The sequence below is a fragment of the Triticum aestivum genome, chromosome 4D (genome assembly GCF_018294505.1).
Source record: "Triticum aestivum cultivar Chinese Spring chromosome 4D, IWGSC CS RefSeq v2.1, whole genome shotgun sequence".
NCBI classification, from domain to species: domain Eukaryota; kingdom Viridiplantae; phylum Streptophyta; class Magnoliopsida; order Poales; family Poaceae; genus Triticum; species Triticum aestivum.
Window position 1 is genome coordinate 364,036,258 of NC_057805.1, and position 17,130 is coordinate 364,053,387.

Consider the following 17,130-nt stretch of genomic DNA (forward strand, 5'->3'; position numbering starts at 1 on the left):
TCCAAGCAAGCGTACTCTTCCCGCATCATCGCCCGGCCGGCTCCTCCTCTCCCCCGTTCCCGCGTTTCTCCAGAGCATCCTCCACGAAAAACATAACAAAGAAATCGAAAAGCCAACGAGGGGCATACATTCCCGTTGACACAACGAATCTCTCCTCCCTCCTCTTTCCCCTCCGCCCAGCACGAGACCAGCAAATATTCGCGCCCCCGGCCGTGCACTCGCCGCTAATGCGCCATCAACTGGCGCCAGCCAGCCATCGGCGAAGAGAATTTCCTAAAGCCGACGGCCGGGATCGCGCTAATCGCCCGCCCGCCCTTCGTTGCTTTTACGCGGAGGAGAGGAGAGGAGGGCGAGGCCGAGATGCCGTCCGTGAGGTGTGGGCGGCCGGCCGCCCTTCGCTTCACCCTCAATCCTTTCCTTTCTGTCGCGGCCAGCTCCACCACATAGCTTTATTCTCCAAGAACTTAAGCCCCCCTCTTCCCCTCCCTCCTCCTCCGTCCATTCCAGCACCTCTTGCCTCTCGATCCTCCTCCCCTGCTCCCCGCAAACATCGTGATCGCCGCCGTTGTCCTTGACACCTGAAAGTTCCCCGCTGTTATTCCTCGGCGGCTGTCAGCCCGGCGCGTCGCGTGTATATATATGCCGGGTTGGAACGCCGGTGGTTCCTCAGTAGATGGCCTACCCCTCGAGGGCTTATAATCAGTGCGGCCACGGTAATCAGAACTCTCTGCTCTTCTATTTTCATTACCGTTGCCGTCCGTGCATGGTTGCTCGTAGATTTTACGTACTTCGGCGGCGGCAGCCGTCGTTCTCCTTTCGATTTGAATCGTGAGGTCGTTTCAACCTTTAGATTAGAGAACGCAGAGTAAACTGTCGGCGATCCGTTTAACAACATGTATAGGTGCAGGACAAAAGGAAGCGAGTTGAGAAAAGGCGAGATGGTTTTCAGCTATATCTTTCTGTGAAACGTAAAACGACAACAGTTTAGTCTATGTCTGCAGTCTATCCCTTTCATAGCAAACTTCGATTGATTTACCGGTCGATCGATGTGTCGGCTAACGAACCATTTTGCTTATGCAATATCAATTAGGCCGGTCACATCATGTGCAGTGCAACCCATGCCAATGGCGTGGAGCAAATTATGTTGCAATCAATCAATGTGGGAAAGCCTTTCAATCAACATTTTCTAACAGTCATGCATGCTATATTCACAAGAGGGAAATTTAGACTGAAACTGACTCTTATAATTCAGGATAAACTGAGGTCCGCCAAGATAGTGACTGAACCTGACCCTGACCCTGATTGCGCCTGCGTTGCTGTCGGTGACTGAACCGGTGGTAGAACTGAAAAAAAGAAGATATATAACTGTGATTAGGACGGCGTAGAGACGGCCATGTTAGCAACCCAAGCAATTTCCTGTGGTGTTCTGTCCCTGTGTTTCTTGATCCTGTTCAATGCAGGTATTCCGCATTTGTCATCTGCCCTTTTCTCAATAATGTTCCCATTAAGCGCCTAATAGTAACAATAGTTAAAAAAAAGGATGTAGTTAAGCGCTGATTTTATTTGAGTGGAATTCCATGGTGCCGAACAAGAACAGTTCCTGTAGTCTGTGCATCACATAGTGACTGAAATTCTATATACATATAACTGTCAGAGTGTCGGCTCATGATGGTTGAGAGCTGCTCATGGAAGTTCTAAAGCTTCTGACCATAGTCACTCCAGACTTTCACCTGACAGGGATTAGTTGGTAGGACGTTGCTCTCCACTATTCAGTTGAGCCACTTGCTTGAAATCCTGCTGACATTTCGCTTGGGCCTATTATATGTTAACGTAACGTTGCTGCACACAGAAAGGAGATCCAGCTTCATGAAGTGGCTCTGCAATTTCCTCAAGGGGACGAAGCCCGTGGAGTCAAACCACCGGCGGCGGCCTCGGGTGACTGCGGGAGAAGAGAGCTCGCTCTGGCAACAAGAACCGGTCCGGCCAAAGGTGCTGATACCCTCTCCTTGCCAGAGTCGCCATTTTTCTTTCATATCTTCCTGAAATTCCATTGCATGAGTCACATTCAATTCACCGCCACATTTATTCAAGCACTTCATAGTAACCTATTTTGTGCGATCATCGATAAATAGCTGCTTAAGCCCTTGTTTTTTTTACTGTTTCCAGAGGGAGGATCCACCTAGACATGACAATGAAGAATTGGACCGTCAGATTGCACTCTCTCTTGCAGAGGAAGCCAAACGTCCTAAAGGTGCACATATACACCAATGTAACCCTGTCCGTCGCGCCTTTCTGGTCAACTATCTCGTGACAGTGTGATTACGGTTGAATTCCAATGCAGAGCGAAACCATAACAAGGGAGAGAACGATGAAGACCTCGCCAAGGCCATGCAGGACAGTCTGAACATGAATCCTTACATGCCACACAATCCCTATGCCCCCTCCCAGGCCTTGCCTAGAGGGCAAAGGTCAGCTACATACCTTTGTTCGTCGCCTTTCCTCCAATGCCCTTGAAAGAGCTAGTGTGTAAAGAAACCATGTACATCCTGCAGGGTCTGTGGTGGCTGCAAGCATGAGGTAGGACATGGCCATTACTTGAGCTGCATGGGAATGTACTGGCATCCTCAATGTTTCCGTTGCTCTTCTTGCACCCACCCTATCCGCGAGACCGAGGTAACCATCCTACACTCCCTTAAACCTTAAGAGTTTCGGCGGGAATTGAACTGTTTTTGTTGAAATTCTTGTATTTCAGACAATCCTTTAAACTGTATTCAGGTGTCTTGGAAAATAGAAAGTGACCGTCACCCTTTTTCTTCATCTTTGTATTTCCCAGTTCACCTTGCTAGGCGCAGAGCCATACCACAAATTGTGCTACAAGGAGTTACACCACCCGAAATGTGATGTCTGCCTTCAATTTGTAAGACTCTTCTCTGAATGAACTCCGTCTGGCAAAGAGCTAGAACTGATGTTTGGATTAGCATGTAACTTGATTTTTGTGTGCGTGCATTTCTGCAGATCGCAACAAACAGGACGGGCTTGATAGAGTACAGAGCCCATCCATTCTGGGGCCAGAAGTATTGCCCCTCACATGAGCTTGACCGCACACCTCGTTGTTGTAGCTGTGAGAAAATGGAGGTACAAATTTTCCCTTCTGCTTTTCCTTCAATTTTCAGGAGATGAATGCTTGGGGTGTCAGTTATATAACTGTGTTGCGAAACATCCGCAGCGTTTAGGGTGATGCTCCTGCATTTTAATTTCCTTGAATTGCCTCTCCAACCACGATACTTTGTTATGCAAATTCTGCAGCCAAGGAACACGAAGTATATGTCGCTGGGAGACGGGCGCAGTTTGTGCATGGAATGCCTGGATTCTGCGGTCATGGACACGGGTGAATGCCAGCCCCTGTACCACTCCATCAGAGACTACTACGAAGGGATGAACATGAAACTCGACCAGCAGATACCCATGCTCCTGGTTGAGCGGCAAGCCCTCAACGAGGCAATGGAAGGAGAGTGCAAAGTGAGTTCTTATGTTCAGTCGATCGGTCGAAGCAAATCGTCGCGTAATCTTTGCAAATGTTAACGATCATCTGCACTTCTGCAGGGACCTCACCACATGCCTGAGACAAGAGGCCTGTGTCTGTCGGAGGAGCAGACTGTGAGCAGTGTAAGTACAACCTCTCAGCCTAAATTGACTTTCAGGGATCAAATTATCCAGTAGATGATTCTTTTTGACCCTTTGCGGCTTGGCTTCTCAGATACTTAGAAGGCCCAGGATTGGTGGACATAGGCTACTAGATATGAGAACCCAGCCACAAAAGCTGACTCGCCGATGTGAAGTCACTGCAATTCTTGTCTTGTATGGACTCCCCAGGTCAGTTCATTCTTCACTGAGATCAGAACCAAATGCTGGAGTTCTTTGTCATTCTATGACTGGTGCATTATTTGTATGAAATCAAAATATTCCCCACATGATTGCAGGCTACTAACTGGCTCCATCCTTGCCCATGAATTGATGCACGGGTGGTTGCGCCTCAAAGGTACGTGTGCAAACAACTTGTGCTGACTGAACCTTCTACGGCCATATTTCTGTTACCTGATCTGAATTGTGAGCTTTGTTCGATTAATGGCACCTTCAGGCTACCGAAACCTAAGCCCAGAGGTTGAGGAGGGTATATGCCAAGTCATGTCTTACTTGTGGCTCGAGTCGGAGATTCTTCCAGCTTCTACAAGACACGCTCAACCTTCAACCTCTTATGCTTCATCCTCGTCGTCTTCCTCGTATCGACCACCATCATCCAAGAAGGGTGGCATATCTCACACCGAGAAGAAGCTTGGCGAGTTCTTCATGCATCAGATTGCCAATGACACCTCAACAGCGTATGGTGACGGATTCAGAACTGCCTATAAAGCTGTCAACAAGTATGGCCTTCGCCAGACACTGAACCATATACGTTTAACTGGAGGGTTTCCTGTGTAACACAAGGAAACACCATGTCCATATCGGAGAAATGCAGAGATCATATGCACATACATAAGGAGATGAATGTGCTACAGAAAAAGGGTTCGGATTTCAGTGACCTTGCATTTTCAGAGGGGTCATTCAGAGTGAATCAGGAAAGGAACTGCATTTGCTCGAAGTAACAGGATGGAAGGTGTAATAAGATGACATATAAGAAATACCAATGTAACTAGCAGCATTACCAATGCTAATGTATTGAGGTATTTATGTATGTATATGTGTAAAGTCAAGTTGTCTATTATTGCATAAGCATGGGCACCGATCAGGCGAAGTGCAAAGAAAAGAAAATCGTAAGTATCCTAACTAAGCATACCTACAGAAAAACCATTAACCTCGAATCCTACGCTTCTTAAGAAGGCTTCACTAACCTATCCATTAGCACCAATCATTGCCTTCACATTATTTAGCCAGTTCTTAACTAAGTGCAAGTCAGAAATGGAACCAAATGACATCATCATTCATAAGGAGCAAACGAAGCATCAAACAGAGTTTACCTTTGAGAGGAGACACAGTTGACGTCTGCTGTGGATCAGTTCTTGCAGTCCATACAGCAGGACTGATGCTGGGCGGCCTCTACAACATAAAACACATTAGCATATATTTCAATGAAATCTTGCATTTTGTCTTCACCATGAGTTGTTTGCGTATGTTTTTATGTAGAAGGCCACCGGCTCATGCAGGATAAGAAACAAAAATGCAATCAATCGGTCCAGTAATAAACAGCTAAAGTAATTCTAGAACTTCCAATACTCTGATAGAAGTACATAATCACCATGCAAGGACGAGGCAGGAGGAACTTGAACACTTTTACAATGTCAGACCCAGTAATTATGCAACATCGGTACACCAGACAGTTAAACATAAGAGAAGATCAATACATCAGACAGTTTATCACTAGAGGATCGATACATCAGAAAGTTTAACAACAGAGAAGATAGTGCAACATAAATCAAGATAGAGCTTTGGCCTTCTACAATTGAGGTACATTACAGGCATAAACCAAACAGATCCAGGATCCATATCAAGATGTCCGAATGACAAGACTAACTGCAATGTTACAACCAAAATCACTGGCCATGAGTCATAATCTCACTGTAACAACATAAATTATATCAGAGGCCGTATTCCAGAGGTATGAAATCGCCAGGCTGAAGATGATAGCCAGTACATTACCAACTGAAAATGTGAACATACACAAAACAAGGGTGGACAGCAAAATTTTGGAAGACCTATGGCACTTACTGATCTTCTTGGGTGCACTACAAGAAAACCTATAGCCACATAAAAGACTGTTTGATGATACTGCTACGTTATGAACTCCAAAATTTAGCACCACCTAAATCCTACCATATGCTACAAACACATCTCTTCCTCCCCCTCCCTCCCTAATCACTTCCAATGCTACTCTGGCCCAGGTGTCAAAACTGTCGAGCATGATCAGACATTGGAGATCTATTCATCTGATGCCCCTCCTGTGAACATGGACTTCAGTGTCTCGTACGTCATAAAAATGAGGCCGACGCTGGGAACCACTTTGCAGTACTCAGGCAAGATCCCTCTATACAATCCTCTATAACCTTCTGTCTGAATAATATGCCCAAACGTTCCAACAAGTCCTGTCTTGTAGACATTGGCCCTCCCAGCTGCACCTTCCAACTGCTTGCGGCGTCTTACAAGATCCAATGGAAATGTAACTGGAAAATAATAAACGTAAATGATCAAAACAACATTCACTAAGTTTGACAGGACCATGTTCAGTAATAATAACAAAGAATAAGCTAGTGTTTCTATGGTAATTGATATAATTCAAATAAAAACACCTTACATACAAAATCACTTGAGACCAAATTAAAAGGAATAGGCAAGTGTCAAGTAATAAACAAAAATACTAGCATCAGTTACATGACAATTTGTTAACAAGAAAACTATCTGTCTCAATTTCATATAATTTCATAATCAGGTAAACATTTTAATCATGTCAATTCTTTTTCAGAAAATTTGTATTGTTAGGCTGTGTTTATTGTTTAACATTTGTGGACAATTCTGATAATCCCTTTTGGCTAACAAGCTTTTTCGTATGTACCGTTTGGCTAACAAGCCTTTTCCTATCTCCACGGCTACAATCCCACACCAGATAATAAAATATGTTCAGCACAGGACAGTTTAGCAACCACAAACTCGGTCTTAGTAATACAGATGATACTATTCCTCACTTCTAATTTAACAACATTGCAAGGTAGATCTACCATTGACGATCTAGAGAGTTGGTGGGATTTTTTTACATAGAGAATAGGCATTTAGGCTTTTCTTTACAAACTAAGTATTTTCCAACATGAAACGGCCCAATGAGTTTCTGAGGATCTGATTAAGCCTACTAGATTATCAATGAGTTTCTGGTAACAAGGGCAGTTTATTTATAGATCACTTACAAGTTGATGATGCAACTCCTGAAAGACTTCCACAAGCCAAACTGATAAAGATAGGGGAATCACATGGCCTGAAAAGAATTGCAGGTAACACAAATTAAATTGATAGTTGCATGAATATGACCCAACATGTATCCTTCCTGTACAACTTACCGCTCTAGTAGCCAATGTGAACGCAGAGTTTCATAAACTGAGAAGCTTATTGCTATACTGGGGCCTACTCCCTGTATTTCAAAGAATAGCCAAAATGAGATTTTATAATAGAAAAGCTCAATAAACTGGAAAATCAAATAAGTGCCAAATGTCCGTACCAGTAAAGTGGGACCAAGACCCTTGTACAACCCCCTGGGACCCTCATCTCTGCAGATCGCAAAAAGAGCATGGGATATGCCCCTGTAGTAGGCTGTGTTCGTCTGCAATCATTCAATTGAAAAAGAAAATTTGGTTCAGATGCCTAGCTGAACACTGTGAAGCAAAGTTGGAAACAGTCTTCAAGTATGCTCAAAGCAAATAACTTCCTATCCTGACTGCAAGGAAATAAAAGGAAGGATGAGGGGGGGAGGGGGGAGAATATGCAAGCTGTGTATGTTCGCTTTTAGCGTGGGCATTGCCCAGGTTTTATTGCTGGCAACTATGTGTCCTCATCCAGCAGTAGGTCAAGAACGCTAACATTAAACAGTTTGTTTACTGATATTTTTGCAGGGCATGGCAAGAGGTGACAAAAGTGTTACTTCTCTCCAATAAAAAATGAGAATCATCAACCATGTTATTGAAAGTGTAGTCTTCTCCAAACAGATATTAATTTGATCACAGGCATTTCAAGTTTCAAGTGTGAATTTCTACAGAGTTAGTGATAGCAGCTTACCTGAGCAGCCAGACGTGTCCGTACCAAGTCCAGTGGATATGTCAAAGAAGCTGCAGTTATCCCAGACAAGCCACCGCCTACCATTCTGACACCAACATCGGCACCCAATCCACCATTGCTGTCGAGACCAGGTATCATCTGAAGCCACTGCACGCCTCAAAATTAATCAAATTAAGCACATATCATAAGTGGCAAGAATTGCATGTGAATTTTATACAAAAACACATGTACTTACATTCTTATATTTCTCGTATGTATAGAAACTAATCGAGGAGTAAGGTAACCGATGTGCAATAGTTACAAGATTTCCTTTCCAGAAAGCTCGTAGCCCTTCTTCATAGACAATGCGGGACGCTTCACGCCATATACTAGTGTTGCGCATCGTAGCCACATCTGAGTGCATTCCTTGCACCTGCGCATAGAAATGATACAAATTTCAATGGCAATCATACTATTATTAAGAAAAGAGCAAAAAGAGATGATTTTACCCATATAGACCAAACCAGTATATATGTAAAAAAAAAAAATCTAGCGCATGAGCTCAACCGGGTTCAGCACTGTCAGGTCGGCCGTGCGTCCATGTGCGCACAAGCTCATGATAACATCCGGCTGAGGTGTAGGGCGTGGAGTGCGCCGCGCATATGCGACATCGCACCGCAGCAGAAGTCATATATATATGTGTGTATTAGGATTTGATTTGTCTTTACAGTTTGTTTTTTCTTTTGCCTTGGTGCTAGAATTGCTCAAGAAATGCATAAAATTCCCATTTCTCCAGTATCCAGAGCAGAATCATTCCCGAGGAGCTCAATGAAGTAAGATGCCACTCGTTGCTTATACTAATATACAGACACACAGTTAGCATCAGAGGCTAGAGCAGTCTGGTGAAGAAAATAGATAATAAAGCAGTGCGAGCGGGCATTACAAGGGCAGAGGAAGGGCGAATTGGCCCTCTGGATAAACGGCGCACCTGAAACAGGATGGTGAGGCGGGCGAGCGGCGCGGTGCAGGTCTTGCTGACGGCGCCGGCGACGCCGCCGGCGAGGAGGTGGAGCGTCGTCCCAAGCTTGGGCTGGTTGTGGTGCTGCTGCGGCTGCGGCTGCTGCTGCTGCTGCGTCGAGTACCTCCGCGCGGCGACGGCGGCGGCGCCGTCCACGGTCGCGGCGGCCATCCCCACGCTCGCCTCCGTCTGCATCCGCCCCCTCCCTCGTCGCCAGTCCACCGCCGCCTCTGGGGCGTGGGCACTAGCGCGAGTGACCGGATCGGCGCGCAGGAGGATCGCGCGAGGCAAGGCGGTCGTCACTAAACCCTAGAGTTGGGGGCGGACTGTGGACGCAGGGCTTAGGGTTTGGGAATGTTTTTTTTATTTTTTTTGTTTCCGGTGTGGGTCGGCAGGCGCGAATAAAGACGCAGGGGAACGAGGGCTCTGGTGAAAGCCGAGACCGTTTTTTTTTTTTTGCGACTTGGAGAGAAAGAGACGCTCCAGTTGATAATGTCCTTTTCATGAAATAAATTACTCCTTCCGTCCTATAATATAAGACTTTTTTGAGTCTAGTGTAGACTCAAAAAACGTCTTACATTATGGGCCGGAGGGAGTACTTATCTTTTCACGGGGTCATGGAATAATTATAGGGAAACGATTCGGATCACCCGGCGGATAATCACGCTCATGTCCGCCGCCTCGGTTGCGTGCCACGCGTCCGTTCTGAACCCCACCACCACATTATTTGCAACAGCCACGCCTCGCCTCGTACTTTATCCTCTTCTCCCGAATCTCCTTCCTCATGAATCAGCATGGCCAAGCGAAGCGGTTCCCCGTGCTACTCACATCTCTCCTTCCCTGGGTGCAAATCTGGCTTGAGCTCGCCGGGAAAGCAGCCGGAGGCGAAGGACTCGACTGCCACTGGCATGTTTCCTGTGAAGAGAAGGAGATGGGGGTGAGAGAGAGGGGGGAGAGGTCATGGGAGGGGAGAGGCGCGGCACGCCGGAGAAAGGGCTCGCCGGTGGGCAGCGGAGTCGTCGTCCAGCGCAGAAGCTTCAGGCGCGAGCCCTCCTGGTGTTGTGGCGCCATCTTATCTCCGCAACAACAGTGTTGTTGCGGAATGGTGGCAGACTGCGCAAGTACGCGAGCGGTCGGGATGCTGTTGCAAATTTTGCAACATGGGTCCTGTTGCATAAAATTAAATGCGACGGAGATGTTGTTCTAATTTTTGCAACAAGGGTCTTGTTGCAGAAAATTAGACACAACGGAATATGTTGTTGTAATTTTTACAACAAGGATCTTGTTGCAGAAAATTAGACGCGTGAAAGATGTTGCAGAAAATTAGACGCGTGAAAGATGTTGCAAAAAATTAGATGCGTGAAAAATGTTGTTGTAGAAAATTAGACGCGGCGGGAGATGTGTTGCAATTGTTGTAAGGGTCTTGTTGCAGAAAACTAAAGAAGAAGAGGTTTTGTAACATGGGTCTTAGTTGCAGAAAATTGTAGAAAATGAGGTTTCGCAACAAAGGTCTTGTTATAGAAAATCACAGATGACCAGATCCTGCAAAAAGAGCATCGTTGCAGGAAATTAGAGAGGAGGATTTGAAGAAATATGCCCTAAAGGCAATAATAAAGTTATTATTTATTTCCTTATTTCATGATAAATGTTTATTATTCATGCTAGAATTGTATTAACCGGAAACTTGATACATGTGTGAATACATAGACAAAACAATGTGTCCCTATTATGCCTCTACTTGACTAGCTTATTCATCAAAGATGGTTATGTTTCTTAGCCATAGACATGTGTTGTCATTTGATGAACGGGATCACATCACTAGGAGAATGATGTGATGGACAAGACCCATTCATTAGCTTAGCATTGTGATCATTACAGTTTTATTGCTACTGCTTTCTTCATGACTTATACATGTTCCTCGGACTATGAGATTGTGCAACTCCCGAATATCCGGAGGAACACTTTGTGTGCAATCAAACGTCACAACGTAAATGGGTGATTATAAAGATGCTCTACGGGTGTTTCCGAAGGTGTTTGTTGGGTTGGCATGAATCAAGATTAGGATTTGTCACTCCGTGTATCGGAGAGGTATCTCTGGGCCCTCTCGGTAATGCACATCACTATAAGCCTTGCAAGCAATGTGACTAATGAATTAGTTGCGGGATGATGCATTACGGAATGAGTAAAGAGACTTGCCGGTAACGAGATTGAACTAGGTATTGAGATACCGACGATCGAATCTCGGGCAAGTAACATACCGATGACAAAGGGAACAACGTATGTTGTTATGCGGTTTGACCGATAAAGATCTTCGTAGAATATGTAGGAGCCAATATGAGCATCCAGGTTCCGCTATTGGTTATTGACCGGAGATGTGTCTCGGTCATGTCTACATAGTTCTCGAACCTGTAGGGTCCGCACGCTTAACGTTTGGTGACGATTTGTATTATGAGTTATGTGATTTGATGTACCGAAGGTAGTTCGGAGTCCCGGATGAGATCGGGGACATGACGAGGAGTCTCGAAATGGTCGAGACGTAAAGATCGATATATTGGACGACTATATTCGAACATCGGAAAGGTTCCGAGTGATTCGTGTATTTTTCGGAGTACCGGAGAGTTACGGGAATTCGTATTGGGCCTTAATGGGCCATACGGGAAAGGAGAGAAAGGCCTCAAAAGGTGGCCGCATCCCTCCCCATGGTCTGGTCCGAATTGGACTAGGAAGGGGGGCGCCCCCTTCCTTCCTTCTCCTTTTCCCTTCCCTTTTTCCTATTCCATGTGGGAGGAGGAATCCTACTAGGACTAGGGAGTCCTAGTAGGACTCCAAACTTCTGGAGCGCCCTAGGGGCTGGCCGGCCTCCCCTCCTCCATCCTTTATATACGGGGGCAGGGGGCACCTCTAGATACACAAGTTGATCTGTTGATCTCTCCCAGCCGTGTGCGGTGCCCTCCTCCACCATATTCCACCTCGGTCATATCATAGCGGTGCTTAGGCGAAGCCCTGCGTCGGTAGCAACATCATCACTGTCATCACGTCGTCGTGCTGACGGAACTCTCCCGTGAAGCTCTGCTAGATCGGAGTTCGCGGGACGTCATCGAGCTGAACGTGTGCTTGACTCGGAGGTGCCGTGCGTTCGGTACTTGGATCGGTCGGATCGTGAAGATGTACGACTACATCAACCGCGTTGTGCTAACGCTTCCGCTTTCGGTCTACGAGGGTACGTAGACACACTCTCCCCTCTCGTTGCTATGCATCACCATGATCCTGTGTGTGCATAGGAAATTTTTGAAATTACTGCGTTCCCCAACAGTGGCATCAGAGTCAGGTTTATGCGTAGATGTTATATGCACGAGTAGAACACAAGTGAGTTGTGGGTGATACAAGTCATACTCCTTACTAGCATGTCATACTTTGGTTCGGCAGTATTGTTGGATGAAGCGGCTCGGACCGACATTACGCGTACGCTTACGCGAGACTGGTTCTACCGACGTGCTTTGCACACAGGTGGCTGGCAGGTGTCAGTTTCTCCAACTTTAGTTGAACCGAGTGTGACTACACCCGGTCCTTGAGAAGATTAAAATAGCACTAACTTGACGAACTATCGTTGTGGTTTTGATGCGTAGGTAAGAACGGTTCTTGCTCAGCCCGTAGCAGCCACGTAAAACTTGCAACAACAAAGTAGAGGGCGTCTAACTTGTTTTTGCAGGGCATGTTGTGATGTGATATGGTCAAAGCATGATGCTATATTTTATTGTATGAGATGATCATGTTTTGTAACCGAGTTATCGGCAACTGGCAGGAGCCATATGGTTGTCGCTTTATTGTATGCAATGCAATCGCCGTGTAATTGCTTTACTTTATCACTAAGCGGTAGTCGTAGAAGCAATAGTTGGCAAGACGACAACGATGCTATGATGGAGATCAAGGTGTCGCGCCGGTGACGATGGTGATCATGACGGTGCTTCGGAGATGGAGATCACAAGCACAAGATGATGATGGCCATATCATATCACTTATATTGATTGCATGTGATGTTTATCCTTTATGCATGTTATTTTGCTTTGATTGACGGTAGCATTATAAGATGATCTCTCACTAAATTTCAAGATAAAAGTGTTCTCCCTGAGTATGCACCGTTGGCAAAGTTCGTCGTGCCGAGACACCATGTGATGATCGGGTGTGATAAGCTCTACGTTCATCTACAACGGGTGCAAGCCAGTTTTGCACACGCAGAATACTTGGGTTAAACTCAACGAGCCTAGCATATGCAGATATGGCCTCGGAACACTGGAGACCAAAAGGTCGAGCGTGAGTCATATAGAAGATATGATCAACATAGTGATGTTCACCATTGAAAACTACTCCATCTCACGTGATGATCGGACATGGTTTAGTTGATATGGATCACATGATCACTTAGATGATTAGAGGGATGTCTATCTAAGTGGGAGTTCTTAAGTAATATGATTAATTGAACTTTAATTTATCATGAACTTAGTCCTGGTAGTATTAGCATATCTATGTGTAGATCAATAGCTCGCGTTTAGCTCCCCTGTTTTATTTTTGATATGTTCCTAGAGAAAACTAAGTTGAAAGATGTTAGTAGCAATGATGCGGATTGGATCCGTGATCTGAGGATTATCCTCATTGATGCACAGAAGAATTATGTCCTTGATGCACCGCTAGGTGACAGACCTATTGCAGGAGCAGATGCAGACGTTATGAACGTTTGGCTAGCTCAATATGATGACTACTTGATAGTTTAGTGCAACATGCTCAGCGGCTTAGAATCGGGATTTCAAAGAAGTTTTGAACGTCATGGACCATATGAGATGTTCCAGAAGTTGAAGTTAATATTTCAAGCAAATACCCGAGTTGAGAGATATGAAGTCTCCAACAAGTTCTATAGCTAAAAGATGGAGGAGAATAGCTCAAGCAGTGAGCATGTGCTCAGATTGTCTGGGTACTACAATCGCTTGAATCAAGTGGGAGTTAATCTTCCAGATAAAATAGTGATTTACAGAATTCTCTAGTCATCATCACCAAGTTAGTAGAACTTCGTGATGAACTATGGTATGCAAGGGATGACGAAAACGATTCCCGAGCTTTTCATGATGATGAAATCGATGAAGGTAGAAATCAAGAAAGAGCATCAAGTGTTGATGATTAACAAGACCACTAGTTTCAATAAAAGGGCAAAGGGAAAGAAAGGGAACTTCAAAAAGAACGTCAAGCAAGTTGCTGCTCAAGTGAAGAAGCCCAAGTCTGGACCTAAGCCTGAGATTAAGTGCTTCTACTGCAAAGGGACTAGTCACTAGAAGCGGAAGTGCCCCAAGTATTTGGCGAATAAGAAGGATGGCAAAGTGAACAAAGGTATATTTGATATAGATGTTATTGATGTGTACTTTACTAGTGTTTATAGCAACCCCTCAGTATTTGACACTAGTTCAGTTGCTAAGATTAGTAACTCGAAACGGGAGTTGCAGAATGAACAGAGACTAGTTAAGAGTGAAGTGACGATGTGTGTTGGAAGTGGTTCCAAGATTGATATGATCATCATCGCACACTCCCTATACTTTCAGGATTAGTGTTAAACCTAAATAAATGTTATTTGGTGTTTGCGTTGAGCATGAATATGATTTGATCATGTTTATTGCAATACGGTTATTCATTTAAGTTAGAGAATAATTATTGTTCTGTTTACATGAATAAAACCTTCTATGGTCATACACCCAATGAAAATGGTTCGTTGGATCTCGATCGTAGTGATACACATATTCATAATATTAAAGCCAAAAGATGCAAAGTTAATAATGATAGTGCAACTTATTTGTGGCACTGCCGTTTAGGTCATATTGGTGTAAAGCGCATGAAGAAACTCCATGCTGATGGGCTTTTGGAATCACTTGATTATGAATCATTTTGATGCTTGCGAACCATGCCTCATGGGCAAGATGACTAAAGACTCCGTTCTCCGGAACAATGGAGCAAGCCACTGACTTATTAGAAATAATACATACCGATGTATGCGGTCCAATGAGTGTTGAGACTCACGGCGGGTATCATTGTTTTCTGACCTTCACAGATGATTTGAGCAGATATGTGTATATCTACTTGATGAAACACAAGTCTGGAACACTTGAAAAGTTCAAAGATTTTCAGAGTGAAGTAGAGAATCATCATAACAAGAAAATAAAGTTTCTACGATCTGATCGTAGAGGCAAATATTTGAGTTACGAGTTTGGCCTTCAATTAAAACAATGTGGAATAGTTTCACAAACTCATGCCACCTGGAACACCACAGCATAATGGTGTGTCTGAACATCATAACTGTGCTTTATTGGATATAGTGCAATCTATGATGTCTCTTACCGATTTACCACTATCGTTTTGGGGTTATGCATTAGAGACAGCTGCATTCACGTTAAATAGTGCACCATCTAAATTTGCTGAGACGACACCTTATGAACTGTGGTCTGGCAAGAAACCCAAGTTGTCGTTTCTTAAAGTTTGGGGTTGCGATGCTTAGGTGAAAAAGTTTCATCCTGATAAGCTCAAACCCAAATCGGAGAAATGTGTCTTCATAGGATACCCAATGGAGACTGTTGGGTACACCTTCTATCACGGATCCGAAGGCAAGACATTCATTGCTAAGAATGGATCCTTTCTAGAGAAGGAGTTTCTCTCGAAAGAAGTGAGTGGGAGGAAAGTAGAACTTGATGAGGTAATTGTACCTTCTCCCGAATTGGAAAGTAGTTCATCACAGAAATCTGTTCCAATGATGCCTACACCCATTAGTGAGGAAGTTAATGATGATGATCATGAAACTTCACATCAAGTTACTACCGAACCTCGTAGGTCAACCAGAGTACGTTCCGCACCAGAGTGGTACGGTAATCCTGTTCTGGAGGTCATGTTACTTGACCATGACGAACCTACGAACTATGAGGAAGCGATGATGAGCCCAGATTCCGCGAAATGTTTTGAGGCGATGAAATCTGAGATGGGATCCATGTTTGAGAACAAAGTATGGACTTTGGTTGACTTGCCCGATGATCGGCAAGCCATAGAAAATAAATGGATCTTCAAGAGGAAGACGGACGCTGATAGTAGTGTTACTATCTACAAAGCTAGACTTGTCGAAAAAGGTTTTTTGACAAAGTTCAAGGTGTTGATTATGATGAGATTTTCTCACTCGTATCGATGCTTAAAGTCTGTCCGAATCATGTTAGCAATTGCCGCATTTTATGAAATCTGGCAAATGGATAACAAAACTGCAATCCTTAATGGATTTATTAAAGAAGAGTTGTATATGATGCAACCAGAAGGTTTTGTCAATCCTAAAGGTGCTAACAAAATGTGCAAGCTCCAGCGATCCATCTGTGGACTGGTGCAAGCATCTCGGAGTTGGAATATACGCTTTGATGAGTTGATTAAAGCATATAGTTTTATACAGACTTGCGGTGAAGCCTGTATTTACAAGAAAGTGAGTGGGAGCACTACAGCCCTTCTGATAAGTATATGTAAATGACATATTGTTGATCAGAAATGATGTAGAATTTTCTGGAAAGCATAAAGGAGTATTTGAAAGGAGTTCTTCAAAGAAAGACCTCGGTGAAGCTGCTTACATATTGAGCATCAAGATCTGTAGAGATAGATCAAGACGCTTGATAAGTTTTTTCAATGAGTACATACCTTGACAATATTTTGAAGTAGTTCAAAATGGAACAGTCAAAGAAAGAGTTCTTGCCTGTGTTACAAGGTGTGAAATTGAGTAAGACTCAAAGCCCGACCACGGCAGAAGATAGAAAGAGAATGAAAGTCATTCCCTATGCGTCAGCCATAGGTTCCATAAAGTATGCCATGCTGTGTACCAGATCTATTGTATACCCTACACTGAGTTTGGCAAGGGAGTACAATAGTGATCTAGGAGTAGATCACTGGACAGCGGTCAAAATTATCCTTAGTGGAATAAGGATATGTTTCTCGATTATGGAGGTGACAAAAGGTTCGTCGTAAAGGGTTACTTCGATGCAAGCCTTGACACCGATCTGGATGACTCTAAGTATCGATCTAGATACATATTGAAAGTGGGAGCTATTAGCTAGAGTAGCTCCGTGCAGAGCATTGTAGACATAGAAATTTGCAAAATACTTACGGATCTGAATGTGACAGACCCGTTGACTAAAATTATCTCACAAGCAAAACATGATCACACCTTAGTACTCTTTGGGTGTTAATCACATAGCAATGTGAACTAGATTACTGACTCTAGTAAACCCTTTGGGTGTTGGTCACATGTCGATGTGAACTATGAG

At 44.3% G+C, this 17,130-nt stretch overlaps 2 protein-coding genes across 3 annotated transcripts; one reads left to right on the forward strand and one right to left on the reverse strand.

Moving 5' to 3' along the window:
• The first annotated feature begins 261 nt into the window (after window positions 1-261).
• LOC123097942 (protein DA1-related 2) lies at window positions 262-4,751 on the forward strand. Of its 2 annotated transcripts, XM_044519788.1 has the most exons (13): window positions 262-713; window positions 1,253-1,460; window positions 1,850-1,989; window positions 2,167-2,251; window positions 2,342-2,468; window positions 2,553-2,673; window positions 2,834-2,917; window positions 3,016-3,135; window positions 3,307-3,519; window positions 3,604-3,666; window positions 3,758-3,873; window positions 3,981-4,039; window positions 4,139-4,751. In XM_044519788.1, exons 2-13 carry the CDS (start codon window positions 1,394-1,396, stop codon window positions 4,477-4,479), a joined length of 1,536 nt encoding a protein of 511 aa, XP_044375723.1. In that variant the 5' UTR covers window positions 262-713; window positions 1,253-1,393; the 3' UTR covers window positions 4,480-4,751. The 2 variants fall into 2 exon arrangements, with proteins under 2 accessions (XP_044375723.1, XP_044375724.1); XM_044519789.1 differs by lacking the exon at window positions 1,253-1,460 and having other exon boundaries at window positions 266-713.
• A 717-nt stretch (window positions 4,752-5,468) lies between these two features.
• Window positions 5,469-9,192, reverse strand: LOC123097943 (mitochondrial substrate carrier family protein V). The gene is made up of 7 exons (XM_044519790.1): window positions 8,780-9,192; window positions 8,048-8,224; window positions 7,813-7,959; window positions 7,259-7,360; window positions 7,101-7,171; window positions 6,951-7,018; window positions 5,469-6,215 (listed from the first exon to the last, which is right to left on the reverse strand). The coding sequence occupies exons 1-7, from the start codon at window positions 9,002-9,004 to the stop codon at window positions 5,974-5,976; spliced, it is 1,032 nt and encodes a 343-aa protein (XP_044375725.1). The 5' UTR covers window positions 9,005-9,192; the 3' UTR covers window positions 5,469-5,973.
• Between the last annotated feature and the right edge of the window lie 7,938 nt (window positions 9,193-17,130).

Excerpts from the sequence above, each read along its gene's own strand:
- LOC123097942 (XM_044519788.1), top strand. The coding sequence starts at position 1,394 with ATGTTAGCAACCCAAGCAATTTCCTGTGGTGTTCTGTCCCTGTGTTTC. Across the intron at positions 1,990-2,166 it reads AAGAACCGGTCCGGCCAAAG|AGGGAGGATCCACCTAGACA; the intron begins GTGCTGATACCC and ends TACTGTTTCCAG. Across the intron at positions 3,667-3,757 it reads AGGAGCAGACTGTGAGCAGT|ATACTTAGAAGGCCCAGGAT; the intron begins GTAAGTACAACC and ends TTGGCTTCTCAG.
- LOC123097943 (XM_044519790.1), bottom strand. The coding sequence starts at position 9,004 with ATGCAGACGGAGGCGAGCGTGGGGATGGCCGCCGCGACCGTGGACGGC. Across the intron at positions 8,225-8,779 it reads GCCTCACCATCCTGTTTCAG|GTGCAAGGAATGCACTCAGA; the intron begins GTGCGCCGTTTA and ends TTCTATGCGCAG. Across the intron at positions 7,960-8,047 it reads CATACGAGAAATATAAGAAT|TGGCTTCAGATGATACCTGG; the intron begins GTAAGTACATGT and ends TGAGGCGTGCAG.